The sequence below is a fragment of the Anomalospiza imberbis genome, chromosome 2, assembly GCF_031753505.1.
Source record: "Anomalospiza imberbis isolate Cuckoo-Finch-1a 21T00152 chromosome 2, ASM3175350v1, whole genome shotgun sequence".
Classification (NCBI taxonomy): Eukaryota; Metazoa; Chordata; class Aves; order Passeriformes; family Viduidae; genus Anomalospiza; species Anomalospiza imberbis.
Genome location: NC_089682.1, coordinates 20,360,428 through 20,383,619, shown reverse-complemented (window position 1 = coordinate 20,383,619; position 23,192 = coordinate 20,360,428). Strand labels below are relative to the sequence as shown.

Genomic DNA, 23,192 nt, shown 5'->3' with positions numbered 1-23,192 from the left:
CAGAAACAAAATTTTTGAAGCACCTGATGTTGAACTGTCTTTACTTTTACTGAAAGCAATTGATTTAATGATGCTTTAAGTTTCTGGAAAATCTTTGACTAGGCTGAGAGGAATGTACTCAAAGCCTCAAAACAGATGCTGGGCATTTTAGGTGAAGAATTGCACTCAGCTTACTTCTTTACCAGTTGCCCCCCATACATTTATGCATTCATCTTATATTTCCCCCAAATTCCAAAATATGTTCCTCTTCATATTCTAATGGGGCTTCAAATGTGTGAGATTTAACTAAAATAAACAAAATAAAGGGTTGGGGTGGTGGCTGGGCACTGCCCGGCTCTGCTGCAGTCAGGAGGAGAGTCCCAGTCTGCAGGTGGGGAGCTGGGTCTAAGTAGTTGCACAGAAATGAGCTCTTTAAAATTACAATCCCCTTTTATGAAAACAACCTGATGAAATAGGAGTGGGGAGGTTCAGCATGGGCTGGAAAACATGCCCCAGGAGTTGGATCAGTATGTCAAAACATATCCACAAAGCACTTGTGGAAAGTAAATACCTACTGGGGGGGCTGCACATTCATTCAGAGGCAAATACACATTTAAAATACAAGACACAAAAAATGTTAAGTCAAACAGATTCTGCTGTTACCAACAGTATAAAAGTCTAAGCTTATTTTAGGGAAGCTGACACACCCGTACTACAGAAAGGAGCTGTAGTACGTCTTGGTCACTTATCTGAAAGGTGGCAAACTACCCAGCCAGATGAAACCAGATTTTAGCTAGCAGGCCTAGTAGGCAATGTTCCTTTCCTTGCTGTAGAGGTTCCAAACCCACATTATGACAATAATTTTAAACTTTTTGCAAACTCAGAACCACTAAACTAGATTTCAGTTTCTTATATGGTTTACATACACTACACATGTTTCTGTAATGTTATTTAACATGTTATTGTCCAGTTTAAAAATTGACGTTAGCCTCTGCTTTAAATACCTTTCTTTACGGAATGGCTAAGGTGGCCCTTTGTGCTGTGCAGTATAGAACTTCTGCTACAAGCTTCTCTTAAAAAGAATATCCAGAATTGTGTGTTATCCTCTTCAATGACTGGTTTCTCCTCTTTAAGTGGAAAACTAGGACACTATGGTAGGCTCTATTTATTAAGCTTTTATGTAATATGTGAAATTTTATACATGAAGATTTTTTTTAAACCATGTAATTAAGTTTTGAATGATTTCCAGATTTCCCGTGTGTGATTCTTTGTTATTCTTGTAGCTCTGCAAAAACCTAGCCTGTGGGATGCTCCCATCTGGTCTGTTGTCTCTTGCCTTGGAAGAGCTGAGGATTGATGTGAGGGCATCACAGACTCCCCAGGCAGCTCAGCAGCCTGTCAGGCCAAAAGGCGAGGCCACTGTTGGATCTGTGTGAGGCAGTGAGGGTGGGCTGAGGGCGCATTTTTCTCTGTGCCTGTGGCAGCAAAGGGGTAAAAGGTGATTCAGCAGCCCTGTCTGAAATCTGGGGCCTGGCTGCTGAGATTGGACCCTTGTGTTCATGGAAACAAACAGAAGTCCTGTATCACGAGTATTGTACAAGGCTGATGTTAGCGTACCTTACAAATGAACTAATAATACCATTTAAAACTTGTGGGCAGAAAAGAACATGTAGATTTAGGATTTGAGATACATTGCTGGGAATAGTAGTCCATACCTCACTCTCACCTGTCTTTTTGGGCTTCCCCTCTGATTTGCAGATACAAATTGAGATTTAAGGTTCTTCCATACCTCAGGATTAATTTTGTTTATTTTCCAGAATTGAAAGGGTTATAGACAACAATACTACAGTGAAAATGGTTCCCATCAAGATAGTTCATTCTGAGAGCAGTGCAGAGAAGGAGAGTCGGCAGAGCCTTGTCAGTACCATGGAGCCTCCTGCTTTACCCAGTGGTTTGGAAAAGGACCAGATTAAAACACTCAGCACTTCTGAGCAATCCTATTCACGATTCTGTGCTTACACCAGGCAAGGTGTAGAGCCAGAGCCAGAAGCCAGAACCAAACCAGTTGACCCTCAACCAGCTGAAGAACCTGGGAGCAACTTGAAGGACAGCAGTGGTGCCACACAAGCATCCAGCTATATAAAGGCCAAAGAAAAGACCTTTGAAGACTGGAAGTCAGAGGAACTCGCCAGAGAGATTGTGGGAAGAGATAAATCTCTAGCAGACATACTAGATCCTAATGTGAAAATAAAAACAACAATGGATCTGATGGTTGGTATATTCCCTAAAGATGAACATCTCCTAGAAGAAGCTCAGCAGCGCAGGAAGCTTCTGCCAAAAGTTCCCTCTCCAAAAATTTCAGAAGAGAAGTGAGTATTACCTTCTGTAAGCTAGTATGTCTTTGTAAGCTTTCATCCAGAGTGTGTCAGTATTCCATGGGGGCTGGAGGTGAGCCTTCTGTTGAGGGTCTTTTCTGAGACTTCTGTGATAAAATAGTAGTCAAGCATATACTACTAATGATACCATTCATGACAGAAACAAGTGTTGTACAATAGGAAAGATTTCCAAGACATTGTTGAAAGCCAGTTTTTGGCAACTTAAGAAATAATTAACATTTGCCATTTCATTGTGATTACATATTTTACCAAGATCATCCAGTCTAGTAATTGGATAGAGAAGGAACAATATTCTTGCCTTTTTTGTGTGATGAAAATTTATGATGACACCTTGAAGCGGGCATGAGGCATTTCCCAGAAGTGAATGAGATCAAAGAAGGAAAAAATTTGAATTCCATCCACATTGATGTTCTGGTTTCTTGTTTTCTTGATACAAATTATCTGGGAAGTTATATCTTTGTCAAGAAGTTTGTTTATGATTCCCTAATCAAAAAGTTAAATACTGATATTGTACTATCCCAGTTCAAGAGGATGCTGTCTATGACACTGAGATTTTTTTGCACTACTTTGTAAAATGTAACTTTCCATTTTGTTTCCAGATGCAATATCTTTGATTCATTTCAATTCTTGTAATGATGTATGATCATCTGCGTGATTTCAGTTTTAACTTTTGCTGAGCATGTACTAAATTCATACAGATTTTATTCTCACACAGTGTTTATTTATCTTATTTATATAGGTAATGGTTTTCTCTTGAACCCCCTGCTTGCTTGGGGAAATGATAGTTCTAAAACATTCTTCTTTCTTTTCATTGATTAGGGTGTCAAGGCAGTTAATGAAAGTTTTGACTTTTTCCCAGGAAAGAGGAGCAGAGTGCACCATCTGCCATCTCCCTGACAACCAATTCTACTTACTACAGCACATCTGCACCAAAGGCAGAGCTGCTGATTAAAATGAAGGACATGCAGGAGCAGCAGCAACAGCAGCAGAGTGAGGATGATTCTGAAGATGAGCTGGATCATGACTTGTCAGAGAAGAAGGTAAAAAACATCACTAAAAGTGTAATGGGAGGCTCTGAGTTGTGTTCATTACATTAAATATGAATTTGTTGATTAAACAGTCTTCAATAAAAGGCCTTCTAGATGTGCAGGATCTAAAAAACAGCCTCTTGGGAAAAAACCAGCCTATTTTGGTTCTGGTGGTTTTATTTTGTTTGTTTTTGGGGATGAGTTAAGTGTACACCTGTGAATTTAGGAACTTCATATTAGGTCCTTCTTGCAACTTGTATGTTTTGGAAAGTCTCAAAGGGAAAAGTCTTGAGGAGGTTTTTTAAAATACCGTTTTCCATTTGAGGTCCTTCTCTAGTTCTCACTATGTAAAAAAAGCCAGCAGTGCTTATGTATCCCACTGAAGCTGGTGGTGGTTTTAGTTGTTCCAAATTTTTGAAATTTAGGTCCAGAATTTGGGTTTGTCTCAAGAGAGAAGGAACATACACACACCTTCTTTTTTCTTTTTCTCCCCCTTTGTTTTCATGAGCAGCAAACTATTTCTCCTGCCTCCCAAATTAATAATGATTGGGGGAGATAATTAATTAGCCCGGTGGATTCAGTGGAAGTTGCTTGTCACAAGGGAGGGAAGCAGTCTTCTTATTCATCCCCTTCCTTTGGTGTTTTATTTCTGATCAAAGGTCACCATATTTCCCTAGATAATACAACGATGATCTGACATTTGTGTGGTTGGAGAAAGTGTTGTCCTACAGTAAAGTCATTGCATTCATCTCATTAGTAACTTGGTACAAAATATTTTAATCATTGTTTCCAGTATGGATAAGCTGGAGGAAATGTTCTGTTTGATCAAGTAAAGGGATGTAGTTTAACTCTGTTTACCTAAGCCAGTAATGCAGTGGTGTGCAAACCTTTTCTGTCCAAGTCAGCTCTCTGCTTAAAAATCAGCTACCAGGGTGTACTTGATAATCCAGTCCCAAAGAAATTATTTTTAATTATTTGGACTGAACTTAGTCGCTAAGAATGAGAGATTTCCACCCGTGGTTCAGAGCAGGCATGGCTGGCACTGCATTTGAGTGAGCTGTTGTGTTTTCTATTAGCTCTGTGTTGTTTCAGCCTCCCTCTGCTGCCTCTGCACTGCACAGTTCAATGTGCTGTGCACTGTCAGGGGCATGGTGTGGCTGCAGCAGGAGCCCTTCCCTCACCCTCTTGCTAGACAGCTGCTGAATCCAACAGCTGTACTACTTAGACAAATTAGGGATTTCATTTCATTTTAAGTAATTTGGTTTTATCTGGTGCTACACATGATTGTCACATTCATGATTTTGCTACAATTAGTTTCATTCTCATTAATTACAGAATAGGAGGGAGGTAAAATTAAACCCTTCTTGTTTGCTCAACAAACTAAATACTAAAACTTTATATGAGCAAGAGTGCCATTTACTTTTGTTGGTAACAGGCAAATCATGTTTACCCTTTTCATACTTCTCCATCCCTCCCCCAGCTTCAGAATATACCACTAATCATATGATACAGGAAGGTTTTCACAAAAGGATTTTAGCAGAACTCTCCCATCTTCTCCTCTGAGTGTACATGTTGCAGCACACACACCCTGCTGCTTGCTTCTCTCCCTGCTCTTCCACATGGAGATGGAGCACTCAGTTCAATGGGCTTTCATCATGGATCTTGTCAGAAAACATAGAAAACTCTTTGTAAGTGGGTCAGGGTATCTCTATTAAATGGACAGAAGATACAGCTTGGTCCAGCTTCTCATATTTGGCAACAGTTTAACAAGGGATTCTTAGGGACCTGAACATTTTGATGGCACACTTTTGTGACTTCAGTAGTTTTAGATGGGCCATATGCCCAGAACCTGTTTCTTGGTTCCTGGAAACTGGTAGTTCTGTTATGAGATATCTTAATTGCAGTCCACTGTGGAACAATTCCTGTATTTATCATTCTCTGCTCTGCAAACCAGAAATGTGTGGTGATATTTTTTACTTTTGAAATAAGTATTGGAATTTCATATAGGGTTGTTAATTCTTTTTTTATTTTGATTTTTTGAGCCAATCCCTGTATTCCCAGCTAGCAGGAATGGAATGGGTGGGTCTTGTGTACTGAGTTTAATGTAGGTTTACCACAATTAAAAATACTGATTAGATTTTTAAGATGCTATAAGAGTGTTTTTGGTAGTAAGGAAAATCCATGTATGGCTGTGTAGAAGTTTCCCCTTTGCCCTTAGGAAAATTTCAGCAGCTGCTGAAGAGTATAAAAATAATTAATGTATACCAATTTTTATCTGGTTTGAGGCTTGAATTCCTTAGGAATGGGGTGGTGAGCTGAAAGCAGAGTATAATTTACATAAAAGCATGCCAAGCAGCAAGCCACCTGAGCAGTTCTCTGCTGAGCCACCTTCTGTGTTGCCAGTCAGATCAGCAAGAATGACTTTATTGTTTTCTTGTGTACTGGTACAGAATTCACAGCTATAAATTATTCATCTGCCAGTCTGAAGATGTAGACTGCAGATCTTCTGGCTCAGTAGATATGGAACATAATACAGGTTTTCTGCTGTTTAGCAAAAGGATGTAGTGGGTTCACAGTTGCTACATGCAGAGGCTGCTTTATGGGTATGAAGCAGTCAGTAATCATAATCCAATTCTTAATAGATATGACAGTCTTGTTGCTTTAGAGGTTAGCTTCAGCTGCTTGGGATGTTACTAAATAGGATGTTACTGGGAAAATGGCTTCTTTCTTTTTTAAATAAAGAAACTGAGAGACCTGGTCTGGACTGGCAGACCAGATCAGTAAATGCTGAGCAGCCATGTGGCTTTTTTTTTTTTTTTTTTTAATTAAAGAAAATTGCAGCATAGTTGCAGAAGTGAAAAAACTTTGAGATAATAACATAGAGCACCACAGTGTCTTGCTGTGTTTCAAATGGTGGAACAGCAGCATAGTGCATGTCATCTGAGGGAAATGAGAGTGTAGCACTGTGACCTACATAATCCAAATCAAACTGCATTTGCATTGAGAGAAGGGGGGAAAAAAATCAAATCCTGCAGATTAATCAGTCAGTAAAACAGGCATGTGTAGAACTGCTTACTACCTTAATCTTTTGGGCACCAAGGCTAACAGATAACCCAGATCCAGATTAACCTGGACTGAGTACATTAAATCAAAAAGGAAAAGACCAGTATTGATAATCCATGGGTTGAATTTCTACTTTCAAAAAGGCTGTTATATTTTCATGGTGTAGTTGCTTTCTGTTAAGATGACAGACTTTGTTTTGTGCTGATTTTTGTTCCCAAAATAAATTGGCAATGACTGTTCAGTGGCCTCTGTGAGCAGCAGCTGCTATCAGTATGTTTCTCAGTAATCATGAAGGCTTGTAATCAGATTTGCATTTAGAAAGTAGAGTTCCTAAAGAATGTCATGAGTAATTAAAAAGAAAGCTAGGAGTACTGTGAAATAATGACTATTTTAAAGGATGTCATTTTCATTCAGAATTTGCACTGAAGTGGAATACTGAGGTGTGTGTTTAGAGAACGCTTTGGAAATTTTTCTTACCTGAAATTAGCTGAATATCATATAGGCACCTACATTTAAATGACCAAGGCATTTTTAGGATGTGAGTGATCTCAGAGTTGACAGCTGACTGAACTAACTTACACCACTTGTGCACTGGCAAAAGCTAATGGGCATGTAAGAAGCAGGACCTCTTTCCCAAATGCAGGGAAGTAGCACAGAGGGACCACAGGTGATCAAAGGAGATCTGGATTCTTGGTCTGGTTTCTGCTGGTTCTGCACCTGACATGCTTTTCTAAGGCAGTGCAAGTGTACCTCAGGCAGTGGGGACTATAGTACAGAAGCCCCCCAGACTTGAAGTGAGGCTGTGTATTTGCCTGGCCTGGGACAGTGATGCTTCTTTGGTCCTTTGGCAGAGCCACTTTGCACAGCTTTGCGCAGAGCTGCTTTGTACAACACAGTAGATTTTATTCCCTGTGCTCTAGGGATTATGAATACCCTGCAGAAATGTTGTAAAGCACTGTTAATGCTAAGATTTTCTGCGAGTGGAAGGACTGCTATTGGAGGAATGCTAATATTATGCAGAAAGGAAAAGAAAGCTTGACAGTGCCCTAGTTTTAACTGCATCATGTGGAAAATACAGGATTGTTTTTCTAGTACTGTGTATCTTCCTAAGTGTAGCTCTTCAGCAAGGTGTTATGGACATGACCTGATATTTAGAGACATAGACACATGCTGTACTTTCTGCTGTTCATAGCGGCTTTAAAGCTGCTCAAAGAAAAAGCAGGAAGGCTTCTTAGTAGGGTGAAAAACCTTCATCCATTTCCACAAAGGTAATTTGCTTTAGCACAGGTCTTTAGCTGAGCATTGTGCAACTGTGTTCTGAACCTTTGAATGCAGAGGTGTAGACCTTTGACACAGGCAATTTATTTGTAATGCACTCATTATCAATGCCTCATGGAAGTTGGAAATGTATTAGAGTGCTAGCTGACATTACTTTCAGAAGTAGGGGAAAATGCAGTAGTGCTAATAAAGTCTTATCTCCTTTATTTTCCACAGCAAGAACTTATTGACAGCATTAGTAGGAAGCTGCAGGTGCTGAGAGAAGCACGGGAGACACTTCTGGAAGACATCCAAGCAAACAATATCCTGGGAGAGGAGGTAGAGGCCATTGTGAAAGAAGTCTGCAAACCAAATGAGTTTGACAAATTCAAGATGTTTATTGGCGACCTTGACAAAGTGGTCAACCTCCTGCTGTCCCTGTCTGGTCGTCTGGCCCGGGTGGAAAATGCCCTCAATAACCTGGATGACAGCACCTCTCCAGAAGAACGGGTGAGAAGGGCCAACAACAATATTCCTACATTTAGGGAAGCTCATGGGAGAGGGGAGTTTGCCTGGTTTTGTTTATCTAAGTCGCAGCGCTCAACATGAGGGATAGTGTGTAGATAAATCTCATAAGAGAGATTTTTTTTTTTTTTAAGATTTCTTAAAACATTCCTCTTTGCCTTCTTTTCTTGGAATACTGAAACTACAAGTGGCTTGCTGAGAAAAAGTGGGTTTGGGGTGCAACATACTAGAAAACAGACTTCTTGGCAAAAGTTTAAAGAAAAAGGGAATCTACTGATAAGAGCATAAAAAGGAGGCAAACAAAAATATGGTAACAATTCAAGATGTGAAATGAGTGTGTGTGCTGTAATGCAGAAAGCTCGCAGACTTCTTTATACTCAGTGCGGATCTTGATGCAAATCTATAAGGTTGTTAAAAAAAATGCTTCTCATCTACTACAGCTTCCTTCCACAATGCCTAGTGAGGAGCAGGAGCAAGAAGCAACAGGACAAGCCTTTTAAAAAAATGGGGGGAAAGGGGGGGGAACAGGGGGAGGCATGGCAAAAAGAATTTTTCAGTAGAAAACATGTTTCACCCAGGCAGAATAGCCTGGTAGTAATGTGGAGGACTCCCAACAGAACTGAAAATTTCAGGAGCAGGAGTATTCAAGGTGCTCTTAACCTGTTGAATCCCACCTCTGCCTGCAGCAATTTTTTTAACTTCAGATCCCATCAGGCCTAACCTAGGAAGGAGATAGATAGCTATACAGATATGCACCAAAGGAGAGATGTAGATAGTGTGAAACTTAGGCTAAAATAAATAGAGAGTGTGGAGGGGGTGTGTGTTTCGAGTGAGTTTAGCTTCTACGGTTAAATGAATGTGAAGTAGGATTTTTGGCTTGTAGCTGTGGACTGAAATGCCAACAGTCCACCTAAGTGTTCTAACAGAATTTTTTCCACAGGCTGTGGCTTCATGTTGTTTCTTCAGCCTGTTGCATTATTTCACACATAAGAACCAGTAAGTGCTGGGACTGATCTGAAGCTGTGCTTTTGCTGCTTGGCCCCAACATACTTGATTAATGGCTGTTCAGACTTCTCTCTGACTGAGGTGGAAAGGAAAGTATTTGACAGCTTATTAAAGGGCAGATCAAAGCTTCTGACACTTGGAGAAATTTAATCCCTCATTAGACTTTTTTTCTAAGTGTGGTTGCAGTTGTGTGATGGCGAAGGAGCTACCAAGATTTGTGCTCACAGGAAACCCAGTTTGAGAGCTGTGATAAAAATAGCTTACTGGCTGGATGTGGAAAAGGAAGATGGTGAGGAGGTGGTGTAGAAAGGACAGTCAGAAATTGTCTGTGTGTTCTGATGTCAAATTTATACTGACAGAACTCCAAATCCCTAACATATTTCAATCCCCATTCATCTTCACATGCACTGACACCAATCTTGCCATAGTAACATCAGGAGACATCCATCAGGACTGAGATGAGCCCTGGAGAGGAAGACTTGGGGGTATTGGTGGATGAAAAGTTCAACATGACCCAGCAATGTGCACTTGCAGCCCAGAGAGCCAAACATGTCCTGGGCTGTATCAAGAGCAGAGTGGCCAGCAGGTCAAGGGAGGGGATTCTGCTCCTGTAAGTGGATGCAGTGCTGCATCCAGCTCTAGGGCACAAAACACAAGAAAGACATAGACCTGTTGGAGCCCTTCCAGAGTAATGCCACTCTGTTAATCAGAGGTCTGAGCACTGCTCAAGCAGAGAGTTGGGGCTGCTCAGCCTGGAGAAGAGAACACCAGAGAGGTCTTAGAGCAGCCTGCCAGTACCTAAAGGGGGCTTACCAGAGGGAGTTTTTACAAGGGCATGTAGTGATAGGGCAAGAGAGAATGGCCTGCGGGTGAAGGAGGACAGGTTTAGATAACATGTTAGGAAGAGGTTCTTTCCTGAGGGTGATGAGGCCCTGGAACAGGCCTCAGGAGGTACGTGCCCTCCTCCCTGGAAATATTCAAGATCAGGTTGGATGGGGCTTTGAGCAACCTGGTCTGATAAGAGCAGGGCTTGGAACTACGTGATCTTTAAGGTGCCTTGCAACCCAAACCATTTCATGATTCTGTGAAATGTATCTTGAAGTGTTGAATTTAGACTGGTGTTGTGGCTTTTTTGGTTGTCCTTTAGTAATTTAGTAGGTCAGATGATAATATATGGTGAACCACGATTGTACCATATAAACAAAACAGAGGATTTTACTTCCATTGTTGGGGAGCATATTCCCAGTGACCACTGATTTTTCTCTCCAATATGATGTTGTCTAATAAACATTGCTCTGATAGCTTTCCACTTTCTAGGAGCCAGCAACGGCTTACCAGACTCCCTCAATAAAAGGCAGTCAAATAATGACTGCTGAGTTAATACTTTGACAGTCAGATACTCTGCTATAGGTGGGTGGTGGTGGTTTTTTTTTTTTTTTTTTTTTTTTTTTTTGCCACAGGGAACAGTATCAGGTATTTCAAATTCAGCTTCCGAAAAGGGCTTCATCTGAAGAGATACCAGCACCCTTCCTCTTACACAGCAAGGCCAGTGTCTTCTTATTGCTGGTGCTTTGTGTCCACACCCTCTTGCATTCATCAGATTCTGGCTAGTTAACTGCTGCTCAGCATGCACAGGCCTGCAAGGCTGCCCTGGGAGCAGTCTAGTCACACTTCTAGGTTTGAGGCTGTCTGCTACTTGTCCTGGTGAGTTCAGGAGAACTTTTAGTTCCATCTCTTTGCAGCAGATAATTCTGCTTGCAACTTGCAGTAGGATTTTTTTCCCCTGGCATAAGCTCAGGGGAAGATTCAACTGTTTTTTCTAATAGTGTGTGATTTTTCTGACTTGTCTTCCATAGCTGTCTTGGATCCTGAGTTTATCTAGGCTGTGTATTTTAAGTACATTGAGAGCACAAATCTGAAAACATTTCACTTTTGAGCTTTGGTCTGTCTGTAGAAAGAGTCAGCACAGGATGCATGTGCAACTCTGACAGGTAGGTTTATTAAAGCTCACTCATCTGTAGCCCCCTTTGTCTCATACTTCCATCTTGAAAAGACTGTTTTACATCCTACAAAAACACTTCTCTGTAAATCCTTCAGGCTTATTAAACAGCATATGTGATTTAACAGAAGGTGCAAATTAAAAAGATGGACACGTTTATTAGAACAGACTGAGGTTTATTTGAAGAAAGCTTCTCAAAGAAAATTCATCTCTGAAGCCAAGCTAGAAGTTATGGATTGGTACCTCTTAGGGACGCTTTTTAATTAAGTTCAGACATCTGTATAGGATTCTTGATGTCAGAGTAAGCCAGCCATACTCTGTCACTGGAAAAAAGCAATCGCTTGTCGGCAGACATCTGAAATAGGCTGGATTGATGGTGCTCCTGTTTCTCTCCACGTACTGCCAAAGGAGTGCAGCTGGGTGATTCAGGTGGGACTGTTGGCTGTACAGACAGGTGATGCTGGCGGAGAGGCTGCTGTCTTCTGCTGTCCTCTTTCTTTTGCTTCCCTTTTGCCCTTCTCTTGTCTTGCCTCAGCTTTCACTCTTGCTCATGTCTGAAGACCACAGAACTTCACATGTCGTCAGGGAGGCTTGTGGATGCAGCAGAATTGCAAAATACAGTGTCAGGAGCTGTATAAGAACAAATGGCTCCATTAACTGGTCTGTACAAACTATTCTTCAAAGGCAACTATATTGTATACCGCTATTTATAACTATTAAATAGTAAAGGAATCTTTGAAATAATGCTTTTGAGGCCAACAGAAAGTAATTGTGCACCTTTCATTGATTTACTATGTTTTTTTATCAGTTTGTTAATGCATTTTATTAGTCTAAATTTTAAGGCATGTTCTTTTTCCACCTTTCTAAATATTCAGGAACATCTCTGTAGATAAAACAGACTTGAGAATTGAGCTTTGAAGCTGTTGTCCCAACCTAGTGAACCCAGAGAATTTTTAACTGTTTTTCTTTTCTCCTAAGCGGACATTGGTAGATAAGCAAAAGCTGCTGACCCAGCAACATGAGGATGCAAAGGAACTGAAGGAAAACCTGGATCGTCGAGAGCGCATTGTCTTTGACATTTTGGCGAACTACTTGAGCGAGGAGAACTTAGCAGACTATGAGCACTTTGTGAAAATGAAGTCAGCCCTCATCATTGAGCAGCGAGAGCTTGAGGACAAGATCAAGTTGGGGGAGGAGCAGCTGAAGTGTCTGACTGACAGCCTCCAACCTGAGCGGCTCAAATAAGGGCACTGAGTGCAACCAACAATGGGAAAAATGGAAAAGAAGGAAGGGATAGGGCAGTTTCCAAGTATACAAATGAGTCTCTTGGCTTGCTTGAGTGTCTGGTAGAGAAACAAGTGCACAAGAGAAAAATAGCTCTCACAACAGCAATAATGCTCTCTTTCATTTTTTTGAATGATGTATTTAATTTTTTAGAACACATTTTTATTGCTGGACTCTACAGCTGTTCTTCATTGCTTAACTTCCAGAAAGCTCCACAAAAGGGGAGAGACTCTTAACCTTTCTGCTCAGTATGTTCAAAGTCTGTGCATGCAAACAATGGTTTTTAGAATAGGTTGTATACTTCCTTTATGTTCAGATGCTGCACAGTCTGCTGGGAAACCCTACAGCAATTCACAAATGCACACACATTTAGAAGCTCTAAATTTAGTGGGTTTTTATGGTTTTTTAAAGACACATTAAATAGGGGAAGCATGCATCTTATAGCTAATATATTCAGATTGCTGAAATACAGTGTCACTCTGATCCTGTGGCATCAGACACTTTTTTGTAATATTGTATATAGGATGGCACTTTCCCCTTGCCGAAAACTACTTTAAAATCAGTCCAGTTCAATGCTTCTTAAGCGGCTTGCAAATTACCTAATGCCTACCTTGCTGAAGATTTTTTTTTTAATTATTTTGCAAGACATATTTGTACACCCTCTTAATGCAATGCAAGTGATTTTCTTTACCAAGTTGTACTTGATTTAAGAAATGGGCTGGAAGTACTGTGCTGATTTTATTCAAAACATTTTTAATCTAAATTATTTAGAAGGCTCGTTTGCCTTTTTGTGCTTTTTATGCATGTTTTTATTCTTCTTGTCCCAAACCCACTACACTTCGTGGAAATAAATGTAGGTTTTAAGGACACTGTTTGTGTTTTTCTTCTGGTTGCTCAACATTGTGATGGTTTTATATAGGCAATTAAGTTATACTGAAGTTGACCTACATAATGCTATTTGTTCCTCTTTCTCAGACTACCAAATGCAATAGAAACAATTCTGCTGTGTAAATACTGTGCATTACTTGGAGCAACTGTGTTGTAACTGTGAACATAAGTGGGGCTGTTTGCTTGTTTTTTCCATTGAACAGTGATAAAGGAGAGGATGTTAGTTCACAGTATCAGATCACTAATCTGATCTCCTAATACTGCCATTGACTTAGATAATTTCCAGTAGCTCTAAAAAGAGGTGCTAACTCATGTTTGCAGCACAGTAATGGGTTATGCTGACTTGCATAGATACCTGCAGTAAAATTCTGTAGTGTCTTAAGTGTCAAGTTCTATGTTAAGATAAAGTTTTGCAGGCAGAGAAAGTCTGGGAAGACTTTGTGTATATGCCATTTCCATTGTCGTAAGGAAAAGATTTATCTCTCCTCAGACAAATAGGTTCCCCAACCACAAGCCATTTTCAAGGCTGATGTGAATGCCAGTCTGTAGCTAAGCAGGTTGAAAGTACAGTCATCTGTTGAAAAGAGAGCAAACGATTCTTCCCACTACTCCTGCAGTATGGCAGCATTCACAAGAGTTTTTCTGTCCTTCTTACCTGAATCCTCTCTTTTGTGGGGAGAGAACTGGAAAGGCACAGATCAGTGCCTTGTGAGTTGGGGAACTGGGGAACAGAAATCCTCTGGAACCAGTCCTTTACAAACAGGTGCAAACATTAAAAGGACTGTTGCCCCTGCACACACCCTTATCGTGCACTACTTTGTATACCTGGACCAAATTTTAATTGAAGTTATGTTGATGTGCATCAGTTGAGGTCAAATGGAGCTACCATTTTACAAGACCTACAGCTGACCTTAGTTTCTCCCTCCTAGTTCAGAAATGGAGTCTTCTGGCATCTCAGTTATTTGCTGCTATGTTCCTAGGACAACTGGTCCCTTTGTCCTTAAACCTATCCCTTAACTGTAACAAACCCAAAACTAAACATAAATTATGCTTGTCTTAGCTTGGAGAAAAGTGTGCATTGTTTTATCTGTGGCATTTTAAAAATTTTACATATTGTGGTTACTCTGAAATGTGTATGTGAAATGTGAAGAATAATATAATTACAATGTGTTTGTATACAGTACTTTGATTTAGATCTCTGATAAAAGGTAGCAATATTGTGAAAGCTATATCCATTATCCTTTTCACAGAACAGTTGCGTAGACACTAATATATCCTTTCCTTTTTCAAAACTTTTGAAAATCACTCACCCTGGAAACGTGAAGATGGCCTCCCAATGTTATATGTAAATCTGTAAATAGCTCTACTGTTGCTTTTTGAAAAAAATCTGGTGCTAATGTTTTGCCTTTGGCGTCCTGGGGATGGCTGTTTCTTCATCCTTTGTGTTCTCAATTCTAGATCTCTTTGTATAGTGAAAGATTTCCACAATGCTTCTCCATCTGTTTGGATCCTGCAGCCCAGAGCGAAAATGTACAGTTTTCCTGCCTGACACTTAACATGTACCTACTGATAAATGGTATTGCTTGACTTCGAGAAAATAAACTGTATATTTCAATGTAGAGTTAGTTTTTGTGTGCAGTGTTAATGTCAAAAGCTTCTGCTTTGCTTTGCTGCTTTGCAGTGTTGGCCATCTCGTGGTGCCCATCAATAGTGCTTTTCAAGGCCAGGCCAGTTGTCATGTGGTCTGAAGTAGTTTGTTGTCATTGTACAGCTTATTTAATGTGTTGAGTAATTAATCATTCTCAAGTTCCCAGTGTAAGTACCAGAAATGTGTTTTGTGTCTATTTAGTATTTTAAGAGTGTGAATATGAGATGGCAGAAAGGTAACATGTGTTACGAGGTGATAAAATAAATGGGTCTCTCCCCACTTAGAGAGCACATGCCAGGGGAACAGTTCAGATTTTCCTGCTTGGGCAATTCCACTATTTCAGCTTCATCCCATGTTTAGAATGGATACTTCATACGGAAATATCCAAAGTCAGTGGTGCGTGAGATTTCTTGCAAGAGCAGATCACTTGTGAATTCTCTAACTCTACCAGACTTTCACAGAAACTTCAGTTTAATGGGGGTTCTCAGATTAACTGCAGAATCTTCTGCCTCACTGGGAAACACTGGCATGTATGCAGAAATTTATAGTAGAGGTGATCACAGAACCATAGCTTGATCCTGGAAATTAATTGTCTGTGATTGTCTGTGAAGGTCTTTATAAAATCTGGGAAAAGAGAGTTAGGGAAAGAAAAATACTTGGGTATTTGCAGGATTTTTCTAAACTTCTTTTCACCCTTCTTTTCCCTCTCTCTTTATACATGGATGGACCCACCTGTTTGTGCCTTTTTTTTTTTTTTGAGCATTGGGTATAATCCAGGATGGCAGCTCCAGAGGAATAACAGTCTAGTTTTTGTGTACCATTTGCATTTTTTAAAATTGCCTTTCTTTAAACAGAAATTCAGCTCTTTATTTGCTCTCATGGGGTACTTGGGGCCCTCAGATTTCAAAGGAGTCACCATTTCACAATGTTCTTTCCTAAGGTCTAGGGACTAATTTTAGGGTACTTAATTGTCTCAGTTTCTACAGCTGAAGTAACCTGTTGGCAGTCCAGTAGCTCTAGCAAGCCCTTATGATATGCAGTAGAAAGCAACTCCTGTTTTAGTGGTGTCTGGTCATTCATTGCAGAAGTTTAAAGGCCTATTCTAATTAAGGGCTTCTCAGTTGTGCAGATTTTTTTAGAGGATATATTGGTTTTTTTCTGTATACTTGAGCAGATAATGCCCACAGAATGTTATGAAAATTAACAATTACATCTTTAAACTGGATTATATATTGTCAGTTGTCAGCTGTGGGAAATTGGTCATCACATTTGCTTACCACAGTTCCAGTCTGCAACTTAACTAATTATAATGATCCATGAAACTAATTATAATGGTCCATAAACTGTAAGATGGGTAATCCATGTGAATTAGCAACTGACCTGTGAAATCTTGGGTTTCATTCTTTCTACCTGCTGCTTTTATAATGTTTCTATGAATAAAGTTGTTCCATTTGAGGTAGGTTAACTTATTGCATTCCAGAGGAAAATTTGAATTGCGATAAATTGGGTCAGAGGTAATTCTCACTCAGGCTACAGGTGCACACCTACAAGCAGAGGAAGTATCACTTCAGTTCAGCCTACAGTAAACACCTTTTTCTTGGTTGTAACCATGTGGGCCAGTGGGCTGTTGTGTATTTTAGACTGAGTTTTATTTTAGTCACAGCAGTTGAGCCTTTCCTGAGCGCAAGGCTAGTAAAAATGCAAATTTTTTTCTCATGTCTTAAAAATCCTTCATTTTAACACAATGGCTTCATTTTTAGATGCTTTGATATCTGTCTTGGAGGCAGTCTGAGTTTTGCAGGGAGGAGATGTCCTTGTTGCTAAGATGTGCCTTCCACTACTGCCAAACACATCAGTGTTAGTGGAGTCTGTGTCCTCCCTTCCTCTCAAGTCCCCTCCACGCAACAAACTGCTTCCTGGTAAAGTTAACAAGAAATGCATCCTCAAAATGCCATTACCTGTTGCCTCCTGCTGCTGACTTAACTTGTGCTGGCTGCTGCCAGGGGTGGGATACCAAGAATATCTGGTGATTTCTGGCATCCCTTCTGGGGTGAAGCAGAAGGAGGAATTCTGTGTAACTCCTCCTCTCCAGGTGTCATTTGTTAACCTGCAACAGTGCCACTAGAGAACAACCCAGATTCCCAATGCATTTAATCTTTTTCTGGAATACTTTAATTTGCTGTTCATGATTGTCTTAACACAGGAGATATTTTAATTAAAGTAAATGGATTTGTGACTGTGAAGCTGTAGTGGAAGGTACAGAAAAATAATCAAACTTACTTACTTAGTAACATAAAATCTCCAGCAAAATGGCATTTAAAGCCTGCATGCTACATGTCCCAGGTGAGAACTGTCAAGAATTTTAGGTCTGTGTTCCTATATTTTAATGGAATTAGTGAAAGAAAGCCTTAAGTGCATACCAAGCTGCAGCTGTATTAACTAAAACTGTTCATTCCCAGCAACTTCTGTAAGAGGAGCCAGTACTGGCTCTGAGGAAGCTGTGGGCCGATGTTACCGAGTTGTTGATTTGCTGCTGTTCCTTGTGACAGCAGCATTTGTTGGGCTCCTTATGGAGAACATGTTCTGGAAACGGGGTGATGGATGTCTGCTTGTAAGAGTTGTACCAAAACATTGTTTTGGTGGAGCTGTGAAGTCCAAAAGTCTGAGAGGAATTAACAAAATCTTCCTGATGAGAAGAATTTCGTTTCAACATCTGTTTCACTTCCCAGCTGTCTGCTCTTCATAGTGTTTGTTACTGATAAATGACATTTGTGTCTTTGCTAAATGCCTCAGAGAAATATAAATACAATGAGCAGTAGCAGGCTAAATAATAAGCAATAGAAGGAAGATAAGATTTTTTTATCTCAGTATCTAAACATGAAAGGCGTGAGTCCTGTGAAAACTATTCATTGACACTCCCGGGATTTGCAGCTTCAGCAGCTTTTTCACACAGAGATAAAATGGGAAAACAATCTGTGATGATCGAAAGTGGCCAACACTGACTAGAAAGGGGTGGAGCAGTCATTCTCTTACTAATGTGGTGATACATATCATAAGGAAGTGAAAACCAAGAAAGCCTGGAAGGATCAGTGCCCTGAAGGAAATAAAACTAAACCAGTGGTAAAGTGCTTCAGGACTCTGAATTTCCTGTTTTTCTTTCTCCATATGTGACACGGCAGAAGTTTTCTGTCTCCATGTGCTAGGGCAGGCTTTTTAGTTACTATAACGTAAAAATACCTTAAAGCATCTTCAAAATTAAAGTTACAGGGAATAACTCGGAATTTCAGAATCTCAGATCTCACTGTATAAGACCATCATGTTCTGTGCATTTGGTGACAACCCTTTATAGGCTCAGGAGACACTGGAACAGCTCTCTGGCACTAAGGACCCTCAAAGAAGGAAGCCTCCCTTTGAGGAAGAAGTCATCCTTTCTCTGAGGTCATCCTAAATTCACTAAACAGCCCACCTAGCTGGACATGCTGAGATGCTGAAGTCACACAAGATGGGAGATGAGGGTGTTTGCAGCACAACACACATTTACAGAATGGGTGACCTGGCTTGTTCTCTGGGATTTTGCTTACCTAATTGCCACCTCTTTGGAGCTCAATTTAATACCAAGCTTCTGGTTGAGGGCAGACTACCAATTCTACATCCAATAGAATATTATATACCAATTACCAATAATACCAATACCCAGTTCCTGTTGAAGCTGGATCATTCTGTTCTGCCAGGACAGCACAATTTAGAGAACAAGAAGCTGAAGATCTAAATATTCAGCCTTTCCATCAATAGGGAGTAGAGGATCTTGGGTTTCTGTTCCCAGGACATTCTTACATAGTTCATGGTAGGCCATCAGTGAATTTGAAAGCAGCAATACGCCATGGAGAAGAATGACCAGAATGTGCCCCATTAAAGAATTTTTAAAAACCCACCACTTCCTATTTTTACACAACAGGGAAGAAAAAAACCAAGGTGAGTAAACTTCATTGTCACACTGGTTTTGCAAAGGTGGAGTTACTCAGACCAGCATTTTTTGCAATGGGCAGTTCCACCAAACCAGTAAGTGATTATTACAACAGAAGCCCAGTGATAATGGTCACTGTTTGCAACACGTATGGCAAACAGAGAAGAGGAAAGTTGCACAGAGAAAAATTGGTAGTCTGGGTGTGTTCAAACAAATTATCATTTCATATGGTGACATGAAAAGCAATTAATCAAGGAGAAAATTATGGCGATCACATGGACAGTGCAATGACATAGACCAGACTCTAAATGTGTGTGGGATCACAGTGAATGATCAGTTCACATGAGCTCTGTGCTCTAGGAAAAAGGCTGAAACACAGGAAAAGTAGTAATTTGTGATGCAGTGTTGCTGAAAACTCCATAAACTTTCTAAAATATTGTGTCTAACCCCACAGTCTATATCCTATGCAAAGGACAGGAAAATGAGAGAAGAGACTCATGTAAATTATTAGACAGTAGAGAGAGTATGTCATAACATAACAAAGAGCACTCACTGATCAAAACTGGGATTTAAAAGTTGTTCTGTGTGTGCTATTGAGCATCACATACAGCATGAGACTCATTTGAGCAGAGAAAGTTCCCTGTCAGGACCCAGCAAGTACAAGACAGATTCATGAAAATAAAAGTCAGATGCAAATGTTCAAGGGTGTCAGGAGTGCAGTACTGTTGTCAGGAAAAGTGCAGTGTGAAGGTTGGCCGTAAAGTCCCTGGAAGTCAGGAAACTGGGAATGAAAATTTTATGGTCACTATAAATCCACCTTTTGTGTTTGCTGTTCTTACATTACACAGTCACATACTGAGGTGTGACTACTTTGGTAAATATTTAGATTGCCTACAGTTTTATAACAGGGGTCTTTAAAGAGCAGCAGTAATTATAACATGGTTTTTGGAGCTGACAGGTCAGGAAAACAGGCAGGAGTTTGCAAGACCTTGGCTTGAACACTCCAGGCAGCATGGCTCAGACAATTTTTTTTTCTTCCATTATAGACCCCCTCTACACATGCACCTATGGGAACTGCCACAAACCCTTCTCCTTTTACTGGTTCAATTAGTTACTAAGTTTGCTTTTGTTTGGTCTCCTACATGTGGGGTTCCCTAGCAGTGCTCCTGTGCTGACCTGTAGCCGTCAGAGGCCCTGCAAGGCCTCCCTGGCAGTTACCCGCCTAAGACAAGAAATGCAGAGTCGTGGTGAGTGGACCAAAGCAGCCCCTCTTCCGTCCTCGGACCCTTGTTATCTCTCTGTAAGGCTATAGATCGTATTCTCCTCAACCCTGGCCACTGGACAATTTCCAACACCCCAGTAGCCTATTTAAACCCCCATCTCTGCCCAGTTCAGCGGAAGAGCTGTCACTGGAACCCTTCACAGGACCCTGATAATAAAGACACCGCTGCGGAACTCTACACAGGCTTCTCCTCTCTCAATCCCTGCGTCTGCCGAGGCACCTTTGCGAGCTCAGAGCTGGAATCACTAAGAGCTGAACCCACAGAGCTGAAATCACTCAAGAGTGCTCACTAAGGTTGCCTGCAGCTGGGAGCTAGCCCGAGGGACCCAGAGAGGTTGTGCCTCATCAGCACAACGCTGTCCAGGACACCTACAGCGGCAGCTGCCCGGGGGCCCAGACGGACCCCCGGGGCCCCAGGCCGTGATACTGACCAATTTAGTTATCCATAAAAGCATAACCCTCTTATCAGAACCTTCCAGGTGGTTGTCCCCACATTTTGAAACTGTCCCAAGCTCTGATGACCTTTCATCTCTGCCTTGTAATTTGTATGGTGGCTATGGTAGGGCTTTGAGGGAAAGCAGGGGCAGTGTGACACTTCTTTTCCCCCCTGCCCAAGTAAATGACAGACCAGCACAAGGATAAATAGTAGAGCTGTCCTGCCTTTGCACTGGAGATGATGGAATAAAATGCTTTTGAAAAGCAACTTCCCTTCACATGTTTAAGGAATTTGCCCTGTCTGGAGCTCTTTAAAGAGCTGCATCCTGCTCTCCACTGGCATACAGCTTGTGGCTGTTCAGGTTTTCCTAAGAAATCTGTTTTGCTTTCTGCAGTATCCTCTTTTACTTGTGTTCTGGGTCACCAGAATATTTCTATCTACTTCCTACTGCATTAATCTAAATAGGGTACTGGTCAGATGAAAGATCACAGTCATTGTTTAGCTATTACAGTAGCCAGGAATTGGGGCAAAAGTAGAGAAACCCTTTTAGGGTGTCAGTAAAGATCCTAAAGATTTCCTTTGTCAGATCATGGCCATGATCAACCAGTTATTTATATGGTTCTCCTAAACTATTACTATAATACTTCCCCATCATTTATGCGGGGATTTGCTTTGTAAAGCTGTTAAAACCCCATGCTCTGTTAGCAGCTAAAGGTTTCTATTGATCTTTTACTTTCATTTCCTTTAATGAAAATTCATTGGTATTTGATTTCCTTGTCACTTCTAACAGCTGATAAGAATAAGCTGCTAAAACAGCTGCAGTGAAGTGAGAAAAGCCTGGTGGTGTAGCACTGCAGCTCTCTCAGAAACATTGCCAAGGCAGAGTGAAACCCCAGTGTGACGTGTTGATAACATTCTCCCGTCAGGTGGTCTTTTCAACTGGCTCTAAAATGTCAAGTCTGAGGGAAATGTCTTTGTTAAGCTTTGAATGACCTACTTTTGGGTATCTGGGAATAACCAGGAGCCTACCCAAACCACAAGAGTGCATCTAATTTTAGCAGCCCTTCATTTCATGCATGCCCGGTTTTGTGTTCTGCATCTCTGGGAAAAAACATCAATTTCTTTCTGAGCCAAAGACAAATTTTATTGCTTTTAAATCAGCCCCTTGTGAGATACAATCACAGTGAAACGATTCCTCTTAAATTTTTTAAGCCTGTAATAGTAATCTCAATTTTGCTTCAAAAACTAATCGTGAGCCCATTCCAATGGATCTACCGTTGCTGGTCTCTGAAGAAAAGGTCTAAACAGCCCAAGCGGGAGGTAGCCTGGGCAGCTGTGTTTTGTGTGTTCCTCCTTCCCCCTGTTTTTTAATTGATCAATATTAAAAGGGTCAGATTCTTTATAGGAAGTTTCTGTGAGTCTTCTGGCTCAGTTATAAGGGAATCTAGGGAAAATTAAGGACGAAAATAAAGGGATGCTAGTGTGTCAGCAGGGGCTCTGAGGATACTACTAGCAGTGTAGATGCTGGACAAAAGGTCTCTGACATATTTTGGATAGAAGAAGCACTAAAAAGTATGTGACCATTGTTAGGGATATTAGTGCTGTGCAAGATTGAAAGGAAGCAAGTTCAGACATGAGTGAGGTACAGTCTCCCTAGCTTGTACTACCTAAATTGGATATTGAACAGTGTTTCTCTTGCTGGGAGGGATAACATGTAATCCCTCTCATGTAGTGTCAAAGTGCACTGTAATTTTAGACTGAAACGTGTTTAAATCCCACCTGCACTGGACAAGTGGAACTAACACAGAGGATAGTAGGGACTGAACATTGTGGATGTTCATTTGGAACTTCACAAAAGAGAAGAGAAATCAAGGCCACACAAAATATAATGACATAATCACAACAAACCTATTAGCAAGTTCTATGGAGCCAGAATACTTTCCAGCCTATGGGATTAACTATAAAAATAAGCAGCACCTGCTGGCAGCTAGAAACAAGGTTGGTATCATTTGGGATTGAGCTGAGTATCTGATAATGTGTAGTGCTTCCCTGTGGAGTCCCTTGAGGCTGGCAGTGAGTTGCCTCTTCAGAGGCAGCTGTTGACAATGTATTTGCAATCCATGTTTGAAGAGGCCTGGGCAAAACAGGCAGAAGGTCAGCTGCTGCTGGGCTGTGAAGCACTTAATGATGAGAGATGTGTTGAGTTTGTAGAAGTGTTTGTCTCATCTCTGAATTTCCCAAGTTTTAAAGGACAACTTAGTTTAGCCATAAAGGTAAACAGTTAGGAGAGGTCTTTATGGAAATACTTTTCTTAGACTCAAACAGTGGTTTTATAGGCCCACATTTAGGTTCAGTGTTGGATTTGGAGAGTTGCTGGTCTGATGATCTGTTGAAGACAAGCAGGGAGTGACCAAGAGTGAGGATGCAACAATTCTAAT

The 23,192-nt window shown here is 40.8% G+C and overlaps 1 protein-coding gene and 1 long non-coding RNA gene across 4 annotated transcripts in view; one reads left to right on the top strand and one right to left on the bottom strand.

The window, feature by feature from the left end:
* SHROOM2 (shroom family member 2) overlaps positions 1 to 15,043 on the top strand; it is a 117,998-nt gene extending 102,955 nt beyond the window's left edge. For all 3 annotated transcript variants that reach the window (XM_068180094.1, XM_068180096.1, XM_068180095.1), the window contains exons 7-10: positions 1,797 to 2,348; positions 3,235 to 3,415; positions 7,961 to 8,233; positions 12,231 to 15,043. In XM_068180094.1, coding sequence (XP_068036195.1) covers positions 1,797 to 2,348; positions 3,235 to 3,415; positions 7,961 to 8,233; positions 12,231 to 12,497 — 1,273 coding nt within the window. In that variant the 3' untranslated portion in view covers positions 12,498 to 15,043. The remainder of the gene's footprint in view (positions 1 to 1,796; positions 2,349 to 3,234; positions 3,416 to 7,960; positions 8,234 to 12,230) is intronic.
* The window catches only part of LOC137468396 (uncharacterized), a 31,817-nt gene continuing 23,208 nt past the window's right edge, over positions 14,584 to 23,192 (bottom strand). The window contains exon 2 of the long non-coding RNA XR_010995911.1: positions 14,584 to 16,616. This is a non-coding gene — a long non-coding RNA (uncharacterized lncRNA). The remainder of the gene's footprint in view (positions 16,617 to 23,192) is intronic.